At 49.5% G+C, this 17192-nt stretch overlaps 1 protein-coding gene across 1 annotated transcript in view; it reads left to right on the top strand.

The window, feature by feature from the left end:
- Positions 1–14289: 14289 nt before the first annotated feature.
- The window catches only part of LOC101616897 (sodium/glucose cotransporter 1-like), a 32611-nt gene continuing 29708 nt past the window's right edge, over positions 14290–17192 (top strand). The window contains exon 1 of the mRNA XM_045132852.1: positions 14290–14406. Coding sequence (XP_044988787.1) covers positions 14290–14406 — 117 coding nt within the window. The remainder of the gene's footprint in view (positions 14407–17192) is intronic.

The raw sequence follows: 17192 nt of genomic DNA on the forward strand, positions 1-17192 counted from the left end.
TTAGGCTTCACAGGCAAGCGCTTGACCGCTAAGCCATCTCTCCAGTCCCTTAAAAAATATTTTATTTAGGGCTGGGCGTGGTGGCACACGCCTTTAATCCCAGCACATGGGAGGCAGAGGTAAGAGGATTGCCTTGAGTTCAAGGCCACCCTGAGATTACATAGTACAATTCCAGATCAGCCTGAGCTAGAATGAAACCCTACCTCGAAAAACCAAAAAAATAAAAAATAAAAAATTATTTAGGGCTGGAGAGACAGCTCAGTGGTTAAGGCTGCTTAGTGGTTTGGCTTTGCAAAGCCAAAGGTCCAGCTTCAATTCCCCAGGACCCACGTAAGCCAGATGCACAAGATGGCACGTACATCTGGAGTTTGTTTTCAGTGGCTAGAGACCCTGGTGTGCCATTCTCTATCTGCCACTCTCTCTCAAATAAATAAATAAACAATATTTTATTTATTTGAGAGAAAGAAGGAGAGAGGGGGCACTCTAGCCACTGCAAATGAACTCCAGATGCATGTGCCACTTTGTGCATCTAGATTTATGTGGGTACTGTGGACTTGAACGCCCATCCTTACCTTTGCAGGCAAGTGCCTTAACCACTGAACCATCTTTCCAGCCCTTCCCTCTTTTTTTTTTTTTTTTTGAGGTAGGGTTTCACTCTAGTCCAGACTGACCTGGAATTCACGATGTAGTCTCAGGATGGCCTCGAACTCATGGTGATCCTCCTACCTCTGCCTCCCCCTCTTTCCTCTGCCTCCAGAGTGCTGGGATTAAAGGCGTGCACCACCAAGCCCAGCTCATACCCCCTTTATTAAAAAAAAAATAAACGTGGGCTGGAGAGATGGCTTAGCGGTTAAGCGCTTGCCTGTGAAGCCTAAGGACCCCCGTTCGAGGCTCGGTTCCCCAGGACCCACGTTAGCCAGATGCACAAGGGGGCGCATGCGTCTGGAGTTTGTTTGCAGAGGCTGGAAGCCCTGGCGCGCCCATTCTCTCTCCCTCCCTCTATCTGTCTTTCTCTCTGTGTCTGTCGCTCTCAAATAAATAAATAAATAATTTTTAAAAAAACGTATTTTAAGCTGGGCTCACACCTTTAAAACCACTTGGGAGGCAGAGGTAGGAGGATTGCTGTGAGTTTGAGGCCAGCCTGAGACTACATCGTGAATTCCAGGTCAGGCTGGGCTAGAGCAAGACCCTACCTCGAAAACAAAAACAACAAAAGTATTTTATTTATTTACACACACACAGAATATATATGTGGGTGCACCAGGGCCTCTTGCTGATACAGATAAATTCCATATCCATGTGTCACTTTGTGCATCTTGGCTTTACCGGAGTACTGGGGAGTTGAACCCTGGTTTGGTTGGCTTTGTAGGCAAGTGCCTTTAACTGCTGAACCATCTCCCCTGCCCAAGGGTCCCCTTTACAACTCCCTTTTAGTCCTTCATCCTTTCAAACCCCCTCATTTTACGTGGTTTCCGTGGGGGCGAGGAAGGAGGGCAGGCCGGCCGGATTCTTCTTGGAAGGTGAATGCGGACAAGGCATGTGCAGGCCGGGCTCTGGGTACCTGAAGCTCTAAGACCGCCCCCGCCTTTCCTGGCCTCAGTTTCTCCTTTCCGTGCTCCACCCACAGCTGGCACAGGCTGTTTGCACCACGGCCCTGACCTCAGCCGCCAGGGAGCTGCTATGGTTTAGTTGGCAGGGGAGGCTCAGCAAGGCCGAGGACACCGAGACGCCGGGACCTCCGCCAGGCCTAGAGTGGCCCCGGAAGTGCCCGCGGGCGGGGAGGGGGAGAGGGAAGGGAGGGTGCGGAGCCACGCCCCCGCCAGCCTCGAGACCACGCCCCCCGCCAGGCCACGCCCCTCCCCGCCAGGCCACGCCCCCAGGCCCGGCCCGGCCGGGGTCAAGGCGAGCTGCGCGGCGCGTGCCTGGCCCGAGAGTCCGCTCGCCGGACCCCCTGTCGCGCCGCCGGTCCCGGGGTGGCAGGTGTCTCCAAGTGTGCGAAACAATGGGGGAGGTCTGTGACCGCGCTCAGGCCTCCGGCTAGGAAATTCTAAGCACCCTGGACCTGTGCCCAGGCCGTGATGGGCGACGGATGCAGGAGAAGCTGGGGGTGAGGGGGAGATCTGGGACTCCAGACCCCTGCAAACATTTAACACATTGTTGAGGACAGATAAAAGGGTTGCTAACTTCTTATTCAGCGTGGAAATGGAAAACCCTCCTGAGAAGAGAACGTTGGAACATCAGGATTAGTTTAATTTACTTGAAAGACGAGAGAAAGAGAGAGAGAGAGAGAGAGAGAGAGGGAGAGAGGGAGAGAGAGAGAAAGAGAGCATGAATGAATGAATATGGGTGCACCAGGGCCTTCAGCCTCTGCAGATGTGCTCCAGACGCGTGTTCCACTTCGTACATCTGGCTTTACTTGCGTACTGGGAAATCGAACTAGGGTATCAGGCTTTGCAAGCAAGTGCCGTTAACCGCTGAGCCATTTCTCCAGCCAGAAACGCCAGGATTTTCACAGGTGAATGGAGCAAGAATTGCTGTCCACTGAGACCGAGGAGGAGTCAGAAGTTACAGGCATCGGGAAGAAAACTTTCAGAGGTCAAGGGATTTGAAAACGGAGGGTGGGACTCAGGTAGGCAGTCTGGGTTAGTGAAAGGGTGGGCTCTTAACGTCCCAGCTACCGGCTTTTCAAGACAAAGCCAGTAGCCTACTTAGTTTTAAAAGATTGGCAGGTGAGGAAAAGTTGAGCTCTTTTAAAAAATATTCTAAAAGTTTATTCGAAAAGAGAGATAAGAGAGCTCTCCAGGGCCCCTTGCCAGTGCAAATGAATTCCAGTTGCATGCACCACTTTGTGCATCTGGATTTATGTATAGGTACTGGGGACTCGAACCTGAGCCAGCTGGCTTTGCAAGGAAGCTCCTCTAACCGCAGAGGCACCTCCCCTGGCTCCTGAAACCTGAACTCTTTGGCAGCCAAACAGGCTATCTCTGAATGACAGGAGCCCCCCAGGCTGTCAGCTTGCTGGCTGTGACATGGGGAGGAGGTGTGGGTGAGCAAAGCCAGATGGCGTGGGAGGCCAAGAAAGGATTGACCGTCAGGTAGTCAACTGATGGTGACAGCTGGCAGCTGATGTGCCAGCTGAAATTGGCAACATAGAAGTTCTGTGCATGATTGTATGCTTTTCCTGGACATCACTGACCATCTTGAGAGAATAAACTGGGCATCGTGGTGGCGCATGCCTGTAATCCCAGGCACTGAAGAGGTGGAGGCAGGAAGATCAGAAGTTCAAGGTCATCCTTGGCTACATAGCAAGTTTGAGCCCAGCCTGAGATACGTAAGACTCTCTCAAACAAAACAGAACAAGCAATTTTAGGAGCTGGGGAGATTGCTTAGTGATTAAGGGCATGTGCTTGCAAAACTTGATGGCTGGGATTCGATTCCCCAGTACCCACATAAAGCCAGACGCCCAAAGTGGCGCCTGCATCTGGAGTTGGTTTGTAGTGGCTAGAGGACCTGGCGTGCCCATTCTCTCTCTCTGCTTGCAAATATGGCTGGAGAGATGGCTCAGTGGTTAAAAAACCATCTTAGGAGGAATTAGAAGAAGAGTTGGGAGTTAATGGCTGCTTGTCTCAGGATGAGACGATAAGAAACGTGGTGCTGACCAGAGTTAAAGGGGACTGTAGTTCGACCTGCTAGGGAGACAAGGTCTGAGCCAGAGAGAGCAGGGGTAGGGGCATGAGTGAGGATGTGTGCCTGGGTGAAAATGGGAGTTTATTGGGTTTGCTGAAGTCACTAAGGGCAGGCTGAGTGAGGTGTCGAGACAGCTGGCTGCTGGAGTGTAAGGGGAGCCGAGGTGATCGAAGGCTCCTCCTACCCCCTCTGTGCTGGGGCTGGAACCTAGGTCTTTTGCATAGTAGGCGAGTTCACTGAGCTACATCCCCAGCCTTATCAAAGAATTTTTAAGAATATCTTGGTTTTGTGCTCCCCTCTCCACCACCACACACACCTGGCCTTTCTACTACTGTCTGAAGAGTTTCACAGAATAACTGACAGGGCCGGGGAGATGGCACGGTGGGCAGAAGTGCTCGTAGTACCAGCACGAGGGTCTGAGGCCACCCAAGCTTGGCTCCACAGCACCCACGGGAAAAGCCAGGCGCGCTCGCGCGGTCCGTAACCCCAGTCCTGCGGCCCGAAGGTGGAACAATGGCTGGGCTCACGGAACGAACAAACAGCAGCTCTGGGTCAAGTGAGAGACTGTCCCAAGGAAACATGCAGGTGAGCCACTAGGGGGAGATCCCCAGCGTTCTCCTCTGGCCACTGCATGTGTGTGTGTCTGAGGGGTGCGATCTGCCCACAGGGCATACGCCACACGTACCACATCACACACCACAATACTCTGCACACAACGTGTACACACATCGTTTCCACATTGTGGTGAGTTCCATCATGTCTGTTCTTATTAATTTCGGATAGTTTTAAAATTAATTTTACACTTGGGAGGCAGAGGTAGGAGGATCGCCATGAGTCCGAGGCCACCCTGAGACTCCATAGTGAATTCCAGGTCAGCCTGGGCTCGAGTGAGACCCTACCTCAAAAAAACAAACACAAAAAAAATAATTTTAGTTATTTTTTAAATTTATTTTACAGAGAGAGAGACAGAGACAGATAAAGAGGTAGATAAATACATTGAGAAAATGGGTGCACCAGGGCCTTCAGCTACTGCAAATGAACTCCAGATGCATGCACCACCATTTGCATCTGGCTTATGTGGGTCCTGGGGAATATAACCTGGGTCCTTTGGCTTTGTAGGCAGACACATTAAATGCTAAGCCATCTCTCCAGCCCTAAATAAAATATTTGTATATAGGATAGTTTTTTAAAGGAAATATTTTATTTAGGGCTGGAGAGATGGCTTAGCAGTTAAGGAGCTTGCCTGCAAAATCTGAGGACCCATGTTAGACTCTCCAGGTCCCATGTAAGCCAGACTCACAAGGTGATACAAGCATGCAAGGTCACAGATGTGCACAAGGTGGCACACATGTCTGGTGTTCAAGTGCAGAGGCTGGAGGCTCGGGTGTGCTCATTCTCTCTCTCTCTTTCATAAAAAAATTGTATTTATATATTTATTACAGAGAGAGAGAGGGAGGGAGGGAGAATGGTTGCGCCAGGGGCTTTAGCCACTGCAAACAAATTCCAGACACATGTGCTACCTTGTGCATCTGGCCTTACTTGGGCACTGGGGAATCAAGCCAGAGTTTTTTATGTTTTGCGGGCAAGCACCTTAAACTGCTGAGCCGTCTTTCCAGCCCAGGTTTTGTTCTTTTTGAGCCACTTACTCTCTAAGGTTGGGGCGACGGTCTTAGAAGTTCAGAGGCGTGTGGCTAAAGTTCACAGTGCGGCGCACCGTAGGTGTTCAGTGTGAACGAGTTGTCGCTGTTGGTATCATGTCACTCCCCGAGTTAGGGCCTCACTGTAGCCCCAGCTGACCTGGAACTCACTCTGTAGTCCCAGGCTGGCCTTGAATTCACAGCAGCTCTACCTCTGCCTCCCAAGTGCTGAGATTAAAGGCGCCACCACGCTTGCCTGCTCCGAATCACTTTTCTCCCCCATAGACGTTTCTCAATGGAACTAGGAGGATTAGGCGGGCCTCCCAGTGGGTTGGCAGGCCAAGTGTGGTGTTTGCTTTCCCTGTTCCTGCTGAAAACACCCCTTTTGCTGCTGGAGCAGCTTTGCTTTTGTCTGTCTTAGTTATTCATATGTGTTAGACAATGATTTGAATAAAGAGTTCTTTGGCACCAAAGAACTCTCACTTGTAGCACAGCTAGAAATGCTTTTCACCCCTCTGCGTGTTTGCACAACTGTGCATATTAGGCTTGTGCTGGGAGCTTGCGGAGGCCACAGGGAGAGGGCGCGGGGCTTGCCTTGAGAGAGCAGGAAGGCTGCTGCTGGGAGTGGCTGCGTCCGGGTTCACCCCATCCTCAACTCAGTGAGGGGGAGTCCATGAAATGGTTCAGGGTGCAGAGAAGAAGGAATCTTTGGATGGCATGGAAATGACAAAGTGAGCGCAGTTGAGGACAGGGGAGGGACATTTAGGAGAAAAGCCAGGCAGTGCATGAAGTTGTTGAGTTGTTGGGGTGGCAGGGATGGGAGATGGCTCATGGGGGCCGGGTAAGGGCGTTATGAAGGCGTGGGGCCGTGGAAGGATCATGGCGTGCTCAGGCTTATGTTGTCTGGTTTCGGGCAGAGCGTGATCCAGAGGAACAGGCAGCAGCTGGGGACATGGGACCTGTTAAGAGAGGAGTATTGAACTGAGCAGTCTCTGTAAGGGCGGGGAGGAGTGAGAGGTCTCCCTTGGCCCTCAGGGTTCTGGCTGGGATCGGCCTTGTGTCGGGAGCACAGTCTCATTTTCCCAACAGAACTCACCCCAACATTGTCCAGTATCTGGAGGCTGCTCCTTCTCCCACAAGGAATGCACTTCCTGGTTTGGCCCATCTTTATGGACACTGTTAGCCTTGAGAACGTAGACACCGTGAAGAGGTCCTTAATCCTGAGTGTGTGTTTGTGTAGTGTGTGTGTGTGTGTGTGTGTGTGTGTGTGTGTGTATGTGTGCATGTCTTCTTCAAGTGAAACTTGACTGTAAGTCATTTAGAATTGTCTCAAGGGCAAGAGGTTGTGCATGCCTTTAGACACTTTTGCTAGTCCATCATAGTTTTTTCTTAACTTTATTTTTATTTATTTATTTATTTGAGAGAGAGAAAGAGGTAGAGAGAAGGAGAGAGAAAATGGGCACACCAGGGCCTCCAGCCACTGCAAACGAACTCCAGATGCATGCACTCCCTTATGCATCTCCTTATGTAGGTCCTGGGGAATTGAACCGAGGTCCTTTGGCTTTGCAGGCAAACGCCTAAACTGCTAAGCCGTCTCTCCAGCCCTTCCATCATAGTTTTACTTATTTATTTATTTATTTTTAATTTATTTGAGAGTGACAGAGAAAGAGGAAGATAGAGAGAGGGAGAGAGAATCGGCGCACCAGGGCCTCCAGCCATTGCAAATGAACTCCAGATGCGTGCACTCCCTTGTGCATCTGGCTAACGTGAGACCTGGAGAACCGAGCCTCGAACCGGGGTCCTTAGGCTTCACAGGCAAGTGCTTAACCGCTAAGCCATCTCTCCAGCCCTACTTATTTATTTTTATTTCTTTATTTGAGAGCGACAGACACAGAGAAAGAGATAAAGAGAGAATGGGTGTGCCAGGGCCTTCAAGCCATTGCAAACGAATCCAGATGCATGTGCCACCTTGTGCATCTGGCTTACATGGGTACTGGCGAAATGGAGCCTTGAACCGGGGTCCTTAGGTTTCACAGGCAAGCGCTTAACCACTAAGCCATCTCTCCAGCCTGGGAAACACTTCTGTGTCTCTCCCTTGCACGACTTAATCCTTCCACGTCCTGGAACTCCAAAACTGAGAGATGTTGTAGACATCCAAGCATTAACGTGTTGTTCCCTAACTAGTCCTCACATGCCATCTTGTGGTGGAGGGAGAGATGCATGCCTCCTGTGGTTCTGGACTGGGCTCCCAGGACCATGCACATCCTCAGAAGTGAGCTCTGTCCTGAGGTCCCAGTGGGATACAGCCAGGGGCACTGGTGTGTTCAAGGTTGGTGGGACTGTGTCTAGGTCTTATAACCAGGGGTCTTGCCCATCTTAAGCCTTGAAGCCTTTTCTCCTATCAGCAGGTCAACCTGGAAAGGCCTAGTGTGGACATCCCTCTTGCGGCTCCTGTAGCAGATGCCCTGAGCAGCAGCAGCAGCAGCAGCAGCAGCAGCAGCAGCATTCTCTGTATTTTGAGGCAGCTCCTCAGTCTTCTCTCTATGTGCTGTTATTTTTAAAAATATTTTTCTTTATATTTATTTATTCATTTATTTGAGAGAGAGAGTGGCAGATAGTGAGAAAGAGAGAATGGGCGTACCAGGACTCCAGCCACTGCAAATGAATTCCAGAGGCATGTGCTCCCTTGTGCATCTGGCTCACGTGGGTCCTGAGGCTTTGCAGGCAAACGCCTTACCCGCTAAGCCATCTCTCCAGCCCTGTCTTGTTCTCTTTGTCCGGGTTGCTGATGTGAAGTCAGGTACCAGAGGACCCCTTCTGCACGGCCTCCTCGGTCACGGATCTCACGAAGCCATGCTCCCAGGTATTTCGGGACAGGGCCTCCTCTCACTGACTGCGCCTGCTCGAGGGAAGGCTGCAGTCATCCCTTTGCAGGCTCCGCCCCGGACTTCCCCACGGGTCTGACTTCCATCCCAGCCTTTCTTCCATGCCGCCAGAGCAAGTTTCTAGTCTCCAAGTGGGATGGCGTTCCCCACTCCCTCAAACACTCCTGTGATTTGCAGCGAACGCTACAAGTCTTGGCATTAGGCCATATTTAGATCAAGGCCTTAATATCAATCATTAAATGGATGACATCCTAGTATGGAAAGGCTCCTCCACCTCACCAGCCGAGCTAAGGGATCAATTAATAACCTTCCCTCCCTGAAGCAGGCTTCAAAATTACCCCAAATAAAGTCCAACTTATCCCACCCATAGCTTTCCTGGGGACAGAACTCTCCCTCACCTCTGCCCGGCCTCTTAAACCCACACTCTCTTCTCCCCAGAAGCTTACATTGGCCTCGCTTCAGAGCTTTCTGGGGAACCTCAATTGGCTCTGGTCATGGCTTCCTATCGCCACTAGTGATTTACAACCCTTATTTGATATGTTAAAAGGTGATAAGGACCCATTCCCCCCAACCCAAGAGGCAAAACAGGCATTAACTAAGATTGATAACATATTTTCTGATACGGCACTTGCCCAGACAAGCCTGTTCAGCTTATGATATTTAACTCCTTCCAACTGTCATGAGAGGGCTAGACCAACCCCAAGGAGGCCTGGAATAGCTCCACACCTTCATTGGCGGTGCCCCATGCATATTAACAGAGATTGATGCCCTCATGGCCATGATCAAAACCAGGTGAGATCGGGCTCTTCAAACCTTGGGCAAAGAACCTGACACTATCATAACTCCCTTCCCCCTCTCTGACATACAATGGCTGCTTAGGAACCACTCCCGATTTGCCATCAGTCCCCGGTCAAATTGACAACCACTACCCTAGTAAAAAATGGATTCTTGCAATACCCCTTCTTTCTTTATTTTAATTTTTATTTATTTCTTTGAGAGAGAGAGAGAAAGGGTGCCCCAGGGCCTCCAGCCACTGCCAGTGAACTCCAGATGCGTGTGTCACCGTGTGCAAATGGCTTACACGTGTACTGCAATACCCCTTCTTAAATGGATCCCACCTGACCTCTTTAAAAAAAAAAAAAAACCCGGGAGCCCCCTCCCCATTTTTACGGGGGTGGGTAGGGAGAGGGTTCTTTATCACCCAGGGATCAACCTCCCACCATCATTTTTAAAGAACTTCCTGATAGATCCCCATAATATAAGGAACTGTATGCCATCTATCTGGCACTCCTTGAGGGGAAGGCCCCTTTAATCTCTTTTCAGGTAGCATCCATACTGTTAATTTACTCCCCTGGCTTGCTGGCTCACATATCCAATTAGATGAAAACCCTCTCTCACCCCTGCTGATAAAGGTCTCCAACCTCATTTGCAGAAGAAGGGACCCCTGTTTGTGTAACACATAAGATCTCACAGCCCCTTACCTGGCCCCCTCACCAAGGGAAATGCATTAGCAGACCAGACAGCCTCCTATGGAGGCCCAACCGACACCTTCCTGGCCATCCTTGAGGAAGCAGAAAAATTTCATGCTAACTCCCACATAAACCTTAAGGGTTTACAATCATGCTTCCCTCTGATTCCCAAAAATCAACTCCAATGGATACTAAAAACATGCCAGTCCTGTGCCTCAGTAATAACAACACCTGCTCTTCAGACGATGGGCATTAACCCCCGAAGCCTCAAGACCAATGCCCTTTGGCAGACTGACGTCACTCATATTCCCCAATTCGGTCATCACAAATGCGTTTGTGACAGTGGATACTTACTCCCATTGTACGCGGGCCACAGCACAAACAGAAGAGAACTCCAAAACACTTATACATCATACACTCTCTACCTTTGCCATCATGGGCATCCCCCATCAAATAAAAACTAGTAATGGCCCAGCTTTTGTCAGTTCCTTGTTCAAAACTTTGTGCATGCAGTGGAAGATTCCCCATCACACAGGCATCATACATAACCCACAAGGCCAAGGTCTAGAAGAGAGGACACTCCGTTAGGTCAGGACAAAATGGAGCAGGAGGGTGAAGTGAATCATCCACCATTCCTCAAGAAATTGTCCAGCCATTATCTGTCCCCTGCCTAACAAGGCTCCATGTCTCAATTTACTGCCCCTTATCTCTCACCAGGTCCCTTCTGGTCTCACCCTATAGCTAATGTAAAGAACAGAAATTTACTGCCCCAACAAAGAAATTCCTTCCCTTCGTCATCTTCCCCCAACTGAAGAGCCTATATAGCCCATGATCTGTAACCCCAAACTGACTGCTACCCTCTTGAGAGTCAGTCCTGGCAGCTCGTGATTTTTAAAATTTTTTTAATAATTAACAACTTCCATGATTGTAAACAATATCCCATGGTAATGCCCTCCCTCCCCCAACTTTTCCCTTTGAAACTCCACTCTGTCATATCCCTTCCCCCTCTCAATCAGTCTCTCTTTTATTTTGATGTCATCATCTTTTTCTCCTATTACGATGGTCTTATGTATGTCTTGTATTGATCTCCTTATTTCATTAAATTGGTTTCCTGTGTCTTCTTTGATTCTTTTGATCTCCTCTTTAATTTCTTTGTACATATTTATAATTATTCTTTTGAAATCTTTGTCAGGCATTTCCTCTAAATCAGTCTCACTGGAGGTCAGATCTCATTGATGTGGGACAGTGGAGATCAAACCACAAGATGATTACTCAGTGACCTCCTCAGAAACAAGGGGTATGGGAAGTTGTCATGCTGGGCATGGTAGGTAGCACTTGCCTGTAATCCCAGGCCTTGGAAAGCTGAAGCAGGAGGAGAGGGTGAAGGGTCCTTGAGCCAGAAGCCAACAGACGGTGCTGGTGGAGAACCCAGAGTACTGCCTGGGTCCTCATTGCTTCAGATGACCCAGGAGATGGGGAAGGAGAGGAGCACCACGACGCTGATCGCCTACAGGGGGCGCCCTACTTCCTCCTGGGGAGGACTCAGGAGATGGGGAAGGGAGAGGAGCACAAGAAGTAACTGGCAGATTTGGCCTTGGGATGACTCAGAAGGCACCATAGTGCTGAGAAGTGACAGAGGAGTGCTCAGCACTGAAACATCTCTATCACACCTTTCAAGGCTCAGGGTCCATTGCAGAAGAGGTGGCGGAAAGAATGTAAGAGCCAAAGGAAGGGTAGGACTCCTTACAACGTGCTCCTCCAGACACAAATTGGCCTGGATATCCCTGACCTCGCAGTGCCTGACACTGCCTACACAGGACCATCATAATAGGAGGAAAAGATGATTACATCAAGATAAAAGAGAGACTGGGCTGGAGAGATGGCTTAGTGGCTAAGGTGTTTGCCTGCAAAGCCAAAGGATCCTGGTTTGACTCTCCAGGACCCACGTAAGCCAGATGCACAAGGGGGCGCAAGCATCTGGAGTTTGTCTGTAGTGGTTGAAGGCCCTGGCACGCCCATTCTCTCTCTCTCTGTCTCTCTCTCTTTCTCAAATAAATAAATATACTAAAAAAATAAAAGAGGGCTGGAGAGATGGCTTGGCAGTTAAGCGCTTGCCTGTGAAGCCTACAAACCCCGGTTTGAGGCTCGGTTCCCCGGTCCCACGTTAGCCAGATGCACAAGGGGGCGCACGTGTCTGGAGTTCGTTTGCAGAGGCTGGAAGCCCTGGCGCGCCCATTCTCTCTCTCCCTCTATCTGTCTTTCTCTCTATGTCTGTCGCTCTTAAATAAAAATAAAAATAAAATAAAATAAAAGAGAGACTAATTGAGAGAGGGACAGGATATTACAGAGAGTGGAATTTCACAGGGGAAAGTGGGAGGGGAGAGGGAATTATCATGGTTTATTGTCTATAGTTGTTAATAAAAAATAAAAATATTTTCCTATGACAAAAGACAAAGAAAGTAACTGGCAGATTTGGTACCAGAAGTTTTCCAGCAGAGGGAGACTGTGAGCCGTCACTTCAGCACCCTGGCTCTTGTCTGATTCCTGGGGCTGCTGCCTAGACTATCAAAACAGCTGGGATTTCTTGCAACAAGAAGTAGGGAGCACTTCTGATGGAAAGATGAGAAAAGGAGTTATTGTTTCAGTTATGGAAACTTGTAGGAAAATCATGAGAGAATGTTAAAAAAATGTCTCTTACAAACAGTGATGTTTTGAAGAAATTTCGAAACAATTGTCCATAGACTGCAAAGCCTTTCTAACTGAAACATAATGGATTCAAAAATTTATGGATTTAGGGCTGGAGAGATGGCTTAGCAGTTAAGGTGCTTGCCTGTGAAAGCTAAGGACCCAGGTTCCATTCCCCAGCACCCATGTAAGCCAGTTGCACAAGGTTGCGCATATGTCTGGAATTCGTTTGCAGTGGCTAGAGGCCCTGGTGCACCCATTCTTTCTCTATCTGCCCTCCCTTTCTCAAATAGATAAACCAGGTGTGGTGGCACACACCTTTAATCCCAGCACTCGGGAGACAGAGGTAACAGGATCACCATGAGTTAAGAGGCTACCCTGAGACTACATAGTGAATTCCAGGTCAGTCTGAGCTGGAGTGAGACCCTACCTCGAAAAAACAAAACAAAACAAAACAAAACAAGACAAAACAAAAATATACAAAATAAATCAAAATAGAAATTTTATGGATTTAAAAGTTTGAGTATCTTTTCACTGGTTCTTTTTTTTTTTCTAGGTAGGGTTTCACTCTAGTCCAGGCTGACCTGGGATTCACTCTGTATTCTCAGGGTGGCCTCGAACTCATGGTGATCCTCCTACCTCTGCTTCCCAAGTGCTGGGATTAAAGGTGTGTGCTGCCATTCCTGGCTTTACTTCTTTTTTTTTTTTTTTGAGAGTGACAGACACAGAGAGAAAGACAGATAGAGGGAGAGAGAGAGAATGGGCGCGCCAGGGCTTCCAGCCTCTGCAAATGAACTCCAGACGCATGCGCCCCCTTGTGCATCTGGCTAACATGGGACCTGGGGAACCGAGCCTCGAACCGGGGTCCTTAGGCTTCACAGGCAAGCACTTAACTGCTAAGCCATCTCTCCAGCCCTCTACTTGATTCTTTAAAAAAATATTTTATTTATTATTTGAGGAGAATGGGGGGGATGGGAACACTAGGGCCTCTCTAGCCACTGCAAACGAACTCCAGACACATGCATCACTTTGTGCATATGGTTTTACATGGGTACTGGGGAATCAAATCTGGGTCATCAGACTTTTCAAGCAAGTGCCTTTAACTGTTGATCCATCCCTGTAGCCCACTTTTAGTTGATTCTTACAATATGAGCCACTATTCAATTAATGTGCTATTCAATTAATTATTATATTATATATGTTAATTATTCAATTAATATATGTAAGCCAGATGCACAAGGGGATGCATGCATCTGGAGTTCACTTGCAGTGGCTAGAAGCCCTGGCATGTGCCCCCTTGTGCATCTGGCTTATGTGGGTCCTGGAGAATTGAACCTTGGTCTCACTCTAGCCCAGGCTGACCTGGAACTCACTGTGTAGTCTCAGGATGGCCTAGAATTTAACACTGATTCTCCTACCTCAGCCTCCTGAGTGCTGGGATTAAAGGATTGTACCACCACGCCTGGATGCAACAATGTAAGAGATGAATGCAAAAATCCTTTAGGAACAAAATATCAAAGCTATAAATAAAGACAGGAGCTAAGGCATTGCAGGATTCTGCCTCTGCCCAGGATCCAGGGAGGATCACTGGCTTCATTTACTCCACCTGAATCCCACCCATGTCCAGCCTTCAATTGAGGGTGATCTACTGTGGCTGACGAAGAGACGGCATCGGGTCTGGCCTGGCAGTACCCCCCCCACTGTCTCCCCCAAAGAAAATCTTTCTTTTCATTATGGGGCTAACCGGGACAGCCTAGGGGATAGAGATCTTTCCAGTCTGGAGAGCTGGGCTGCAGCGCCTGCTGGGAGCCCCAGGCTGTCCCGCGGTGGGGGTGGGGGTGTCCTTCCCAGGATGCTCTGTGGGCTTGAGCCGGAACTGGACCGGGGCCGTTGCTCGGTCCACTCACCTGGCCCCGAGGCGCCGCCATGGACCACCACTACTACAGCTGGAACCGGAGCGCGGTGGGCCTGGGTGTCCACGGCACCGGGGACGCCGCGGTGATGGCTCTGTACCTGGTGCTGGTCCTGGGCATCGGCCTATGGGTACGGCGTGGGACCCTGCGCTGGGCGTGACGCTGCCCCTCGGAGACCCGGGAGCCAGCTGGCATCCTGGAGCCATCTGCGCACATCCCTGGGGGTGGGGGGAACTGCTTCCCCACGCTCCTTTATGCGGAGGCGCGCCCCTCCATCATCCCCGAAGCTATGCAGGCCATCAATGACCCCTTCCCCACGGCCCGTCCTCCTCCTCCTCAAATAGCCAAATAGGTCAAGTGCATCAGCGCAGTGTTTCTCCATTTTTAATTTTTTTTTTTTTTCCGGGCGCCTTTAATCCCAGCACTTGGGAGGCTGAGGTAGGATTGAGTTCCAGGCTACCCTGGGGCTACAGAGTGAATTCCAGGTCAGCCTGGGCTAGAGTGAGACCCTGCTTCAAAAAAAAAAAAGAGACAGGAAGTATTTCTAATGATTCAACGAACAAGTTACTCTTCTGTCTTAATCTAGTGCCATCTTTCTGAACCAATCAGAGCCCATGTGTCCCTCCCCCTTCCTCAGTCCTTAGACAGACACACACCCACCCGTAGGCTGGGGTTCTGTCTGTCACCTTCCCAGGTTGTGGTCATAACAGTTCGCTGTTTTCCACCAACATATATATTTTTAATATTTACTTTTATTTATTTATTTGAGAGAGAGAGAGAGAGAGAGAATGGGCACACCAGGGCCTCTAGCCACTGCAAGCAAACTCCAGATGCATGCCCTCCCTTGTGCATCTAGCTTACATGGGTTCTGGGGAATCGAACCTGGGTCCTTAGGCTTTGCAGGCAGGCGCCTTAACCGCTAAGCCGTCTCTCCAGCCCTTACCAATATATTTTGAGGATCCAAATATGTGAACAGATATAGATCTAGCCTGTGTCTCACTAGCTGTAGAATAGCAACACAGGTGTGTGCCACCCAGCTCTTCCCGACACATTGGCATGCGGGCTGGTTGCTGTGTTTGTTTAACGTGTGGTTGCTTTCAAAGTATGTAGTGTAAGTTCCAGAAATTTGAAGTTGCTGGCTCCAAAAGGTATGTTTACTATAAAATTTTAGGGGATCACTAAAGGCAATTCCCCAAAGTGGCTGTGGTTTTTACTTCTATTTCCTTCCTTCTTTCCTTCCTTCCTTCCTTCCTCCCTCCCTCCCTCCCTCCCTCCCTCCCTCCCTCCCTCCCTCCCTCCCTCCCTCCCTCCCTCTCTCCCTCCCTCCCTCCCTCCTTCCTTCCTTCCTTCCTTCCTTCCTTCCTTCCTTCCTCTTTCTTCCTTCTTCCCTCTCTCCCAGATGCATGCCCCACCTTGTGCATCTGGCTAACGTGGGTTCTGGGGAATCGAACCTGGGTTTTTTGGTTTTGCAGGCAAGCACCTTAACTGCTAAGTCATCTCTCTAGCCCAACTATACTTCTTGTTTCCCAGACTACAAGAAGTTGTGGCACCAGCTAAGTACCGTGTGTGTGTGTGTGTGTGTGTGTGTGTGTGTGTGTGTGTGTGTATGTGTGTGTTTGTGTGTGTGTGTACACATAAAGCAATCTTATTTTCATCACAGTGCACAGAACTGGCCATGGCTATGTGGTCTCATAGGTGGAAGAGACTGTGGTCGCCAGTGAGGTAACCATGACTGTCTTGTACTTCCTTGAAGATCCAACTGGGCTGGAGGGATGGCTTAGAGGTTAAGGCACTTGCCTGCAAAGCCAAAGGACTCAGGATTGATTCCCCAGAACCCATGTAAGAGATGCACAAGGGAGTGCATGCATCTGGAGTTCGTTTGCAGTGGCTGGAGGCCCTGGCAACCCATTTTCTCTCTCTCTTAGCCTCTTTCCCTCTCTCAACTAATAATAATAATAATAATAATAATGATGATGATGATGAAGATTCAACTCTTGCTAAGTGTTAGGTCCGGACAAAATGGAGTCACTGAGGACAACAGGAGGACGACAGAGGACATAAGGAAGTGGGTCATCCACATTCCTCAGGGAACCGCCCAGCCATCGTCCCTTCCTTCATAACAGCGCCCCAGGTCTAGGTCTCCTGCCCCCTTATCTCCCACCTGCTCACTGTTCTGGTCTCACACCCTGGCTGTTTCCCTTCCTCACCTGCCCCCAGCTGAAGGGCTCTATACAGCCCACCATCAGCCACCTCAGAGTTGACTGCTCCGCTCTTGACAGTCAGTCCCGGCAGCTCGTATTTTCCCCAAATGAAAGCTTCCATCTTTGCCTCAGAGTGGTCCCCGTGGTCCTGGTCACTCCTGAACTTTGCACTAAGAAGAAGAGGAGAGTTGGTTTGGGAATAAGTGAAGGTTAAAGGTCATCGGTCGGGGAGACCTGTGTATTTGAAACAGTTTGGCTGTTTTTGTTCGTTTGTTTGCTTTTGTTTTAGGCTGTCTTGGCACACAGCCGGTCCACGGTAAAAGAGTTCTTCCTGGCTGGCCAAAATCTAACATGGTGGTTGGTAAGTAAAACTTGCTCTTGGCTGTCCTGGGGGGGCGGGTTCTGTGCATTTGTTTGTTACATTAATCTAGATTTTTTTTTTTAAGAGAGAGAGAGAGAGGGAGAGAGGGAGAGGGAGGGAGGGAGGGAGGGAGAGAATTGGCACGCCAGGGCTCCCAGCCACTGCAATTGAACTCCAGATGCCGTGTGCCATGTGGTGCGTCTGGCCTATGTGAGATCTGGGGAGTTAAACATGGGTGTTTAGTCTTTGCAGGCAAGTGCTTTAACTGGTCCCCCATCTCTCCAGCCCCTAATCTAGATATTTCTATGCCCCAAATAATCTGAAGTTGGTAAAGCAAAAAAAATTTTGTAAACA

Source organism: Jaculus jaculus, chromosome 13 (genome assembly GCF_020740685.1).
Source record: "Jaculus jaculus isolate mJacJac1 chromosome 13, mJacJac1.mat.Y.cur, whole genome shotgun sequence".
Lineage (NCBI taxonomy): Eukaryota > Metazoa > Chordata > Mammalia > Rodentia > Dipodidae > Jaculus > Jaculus jaculus.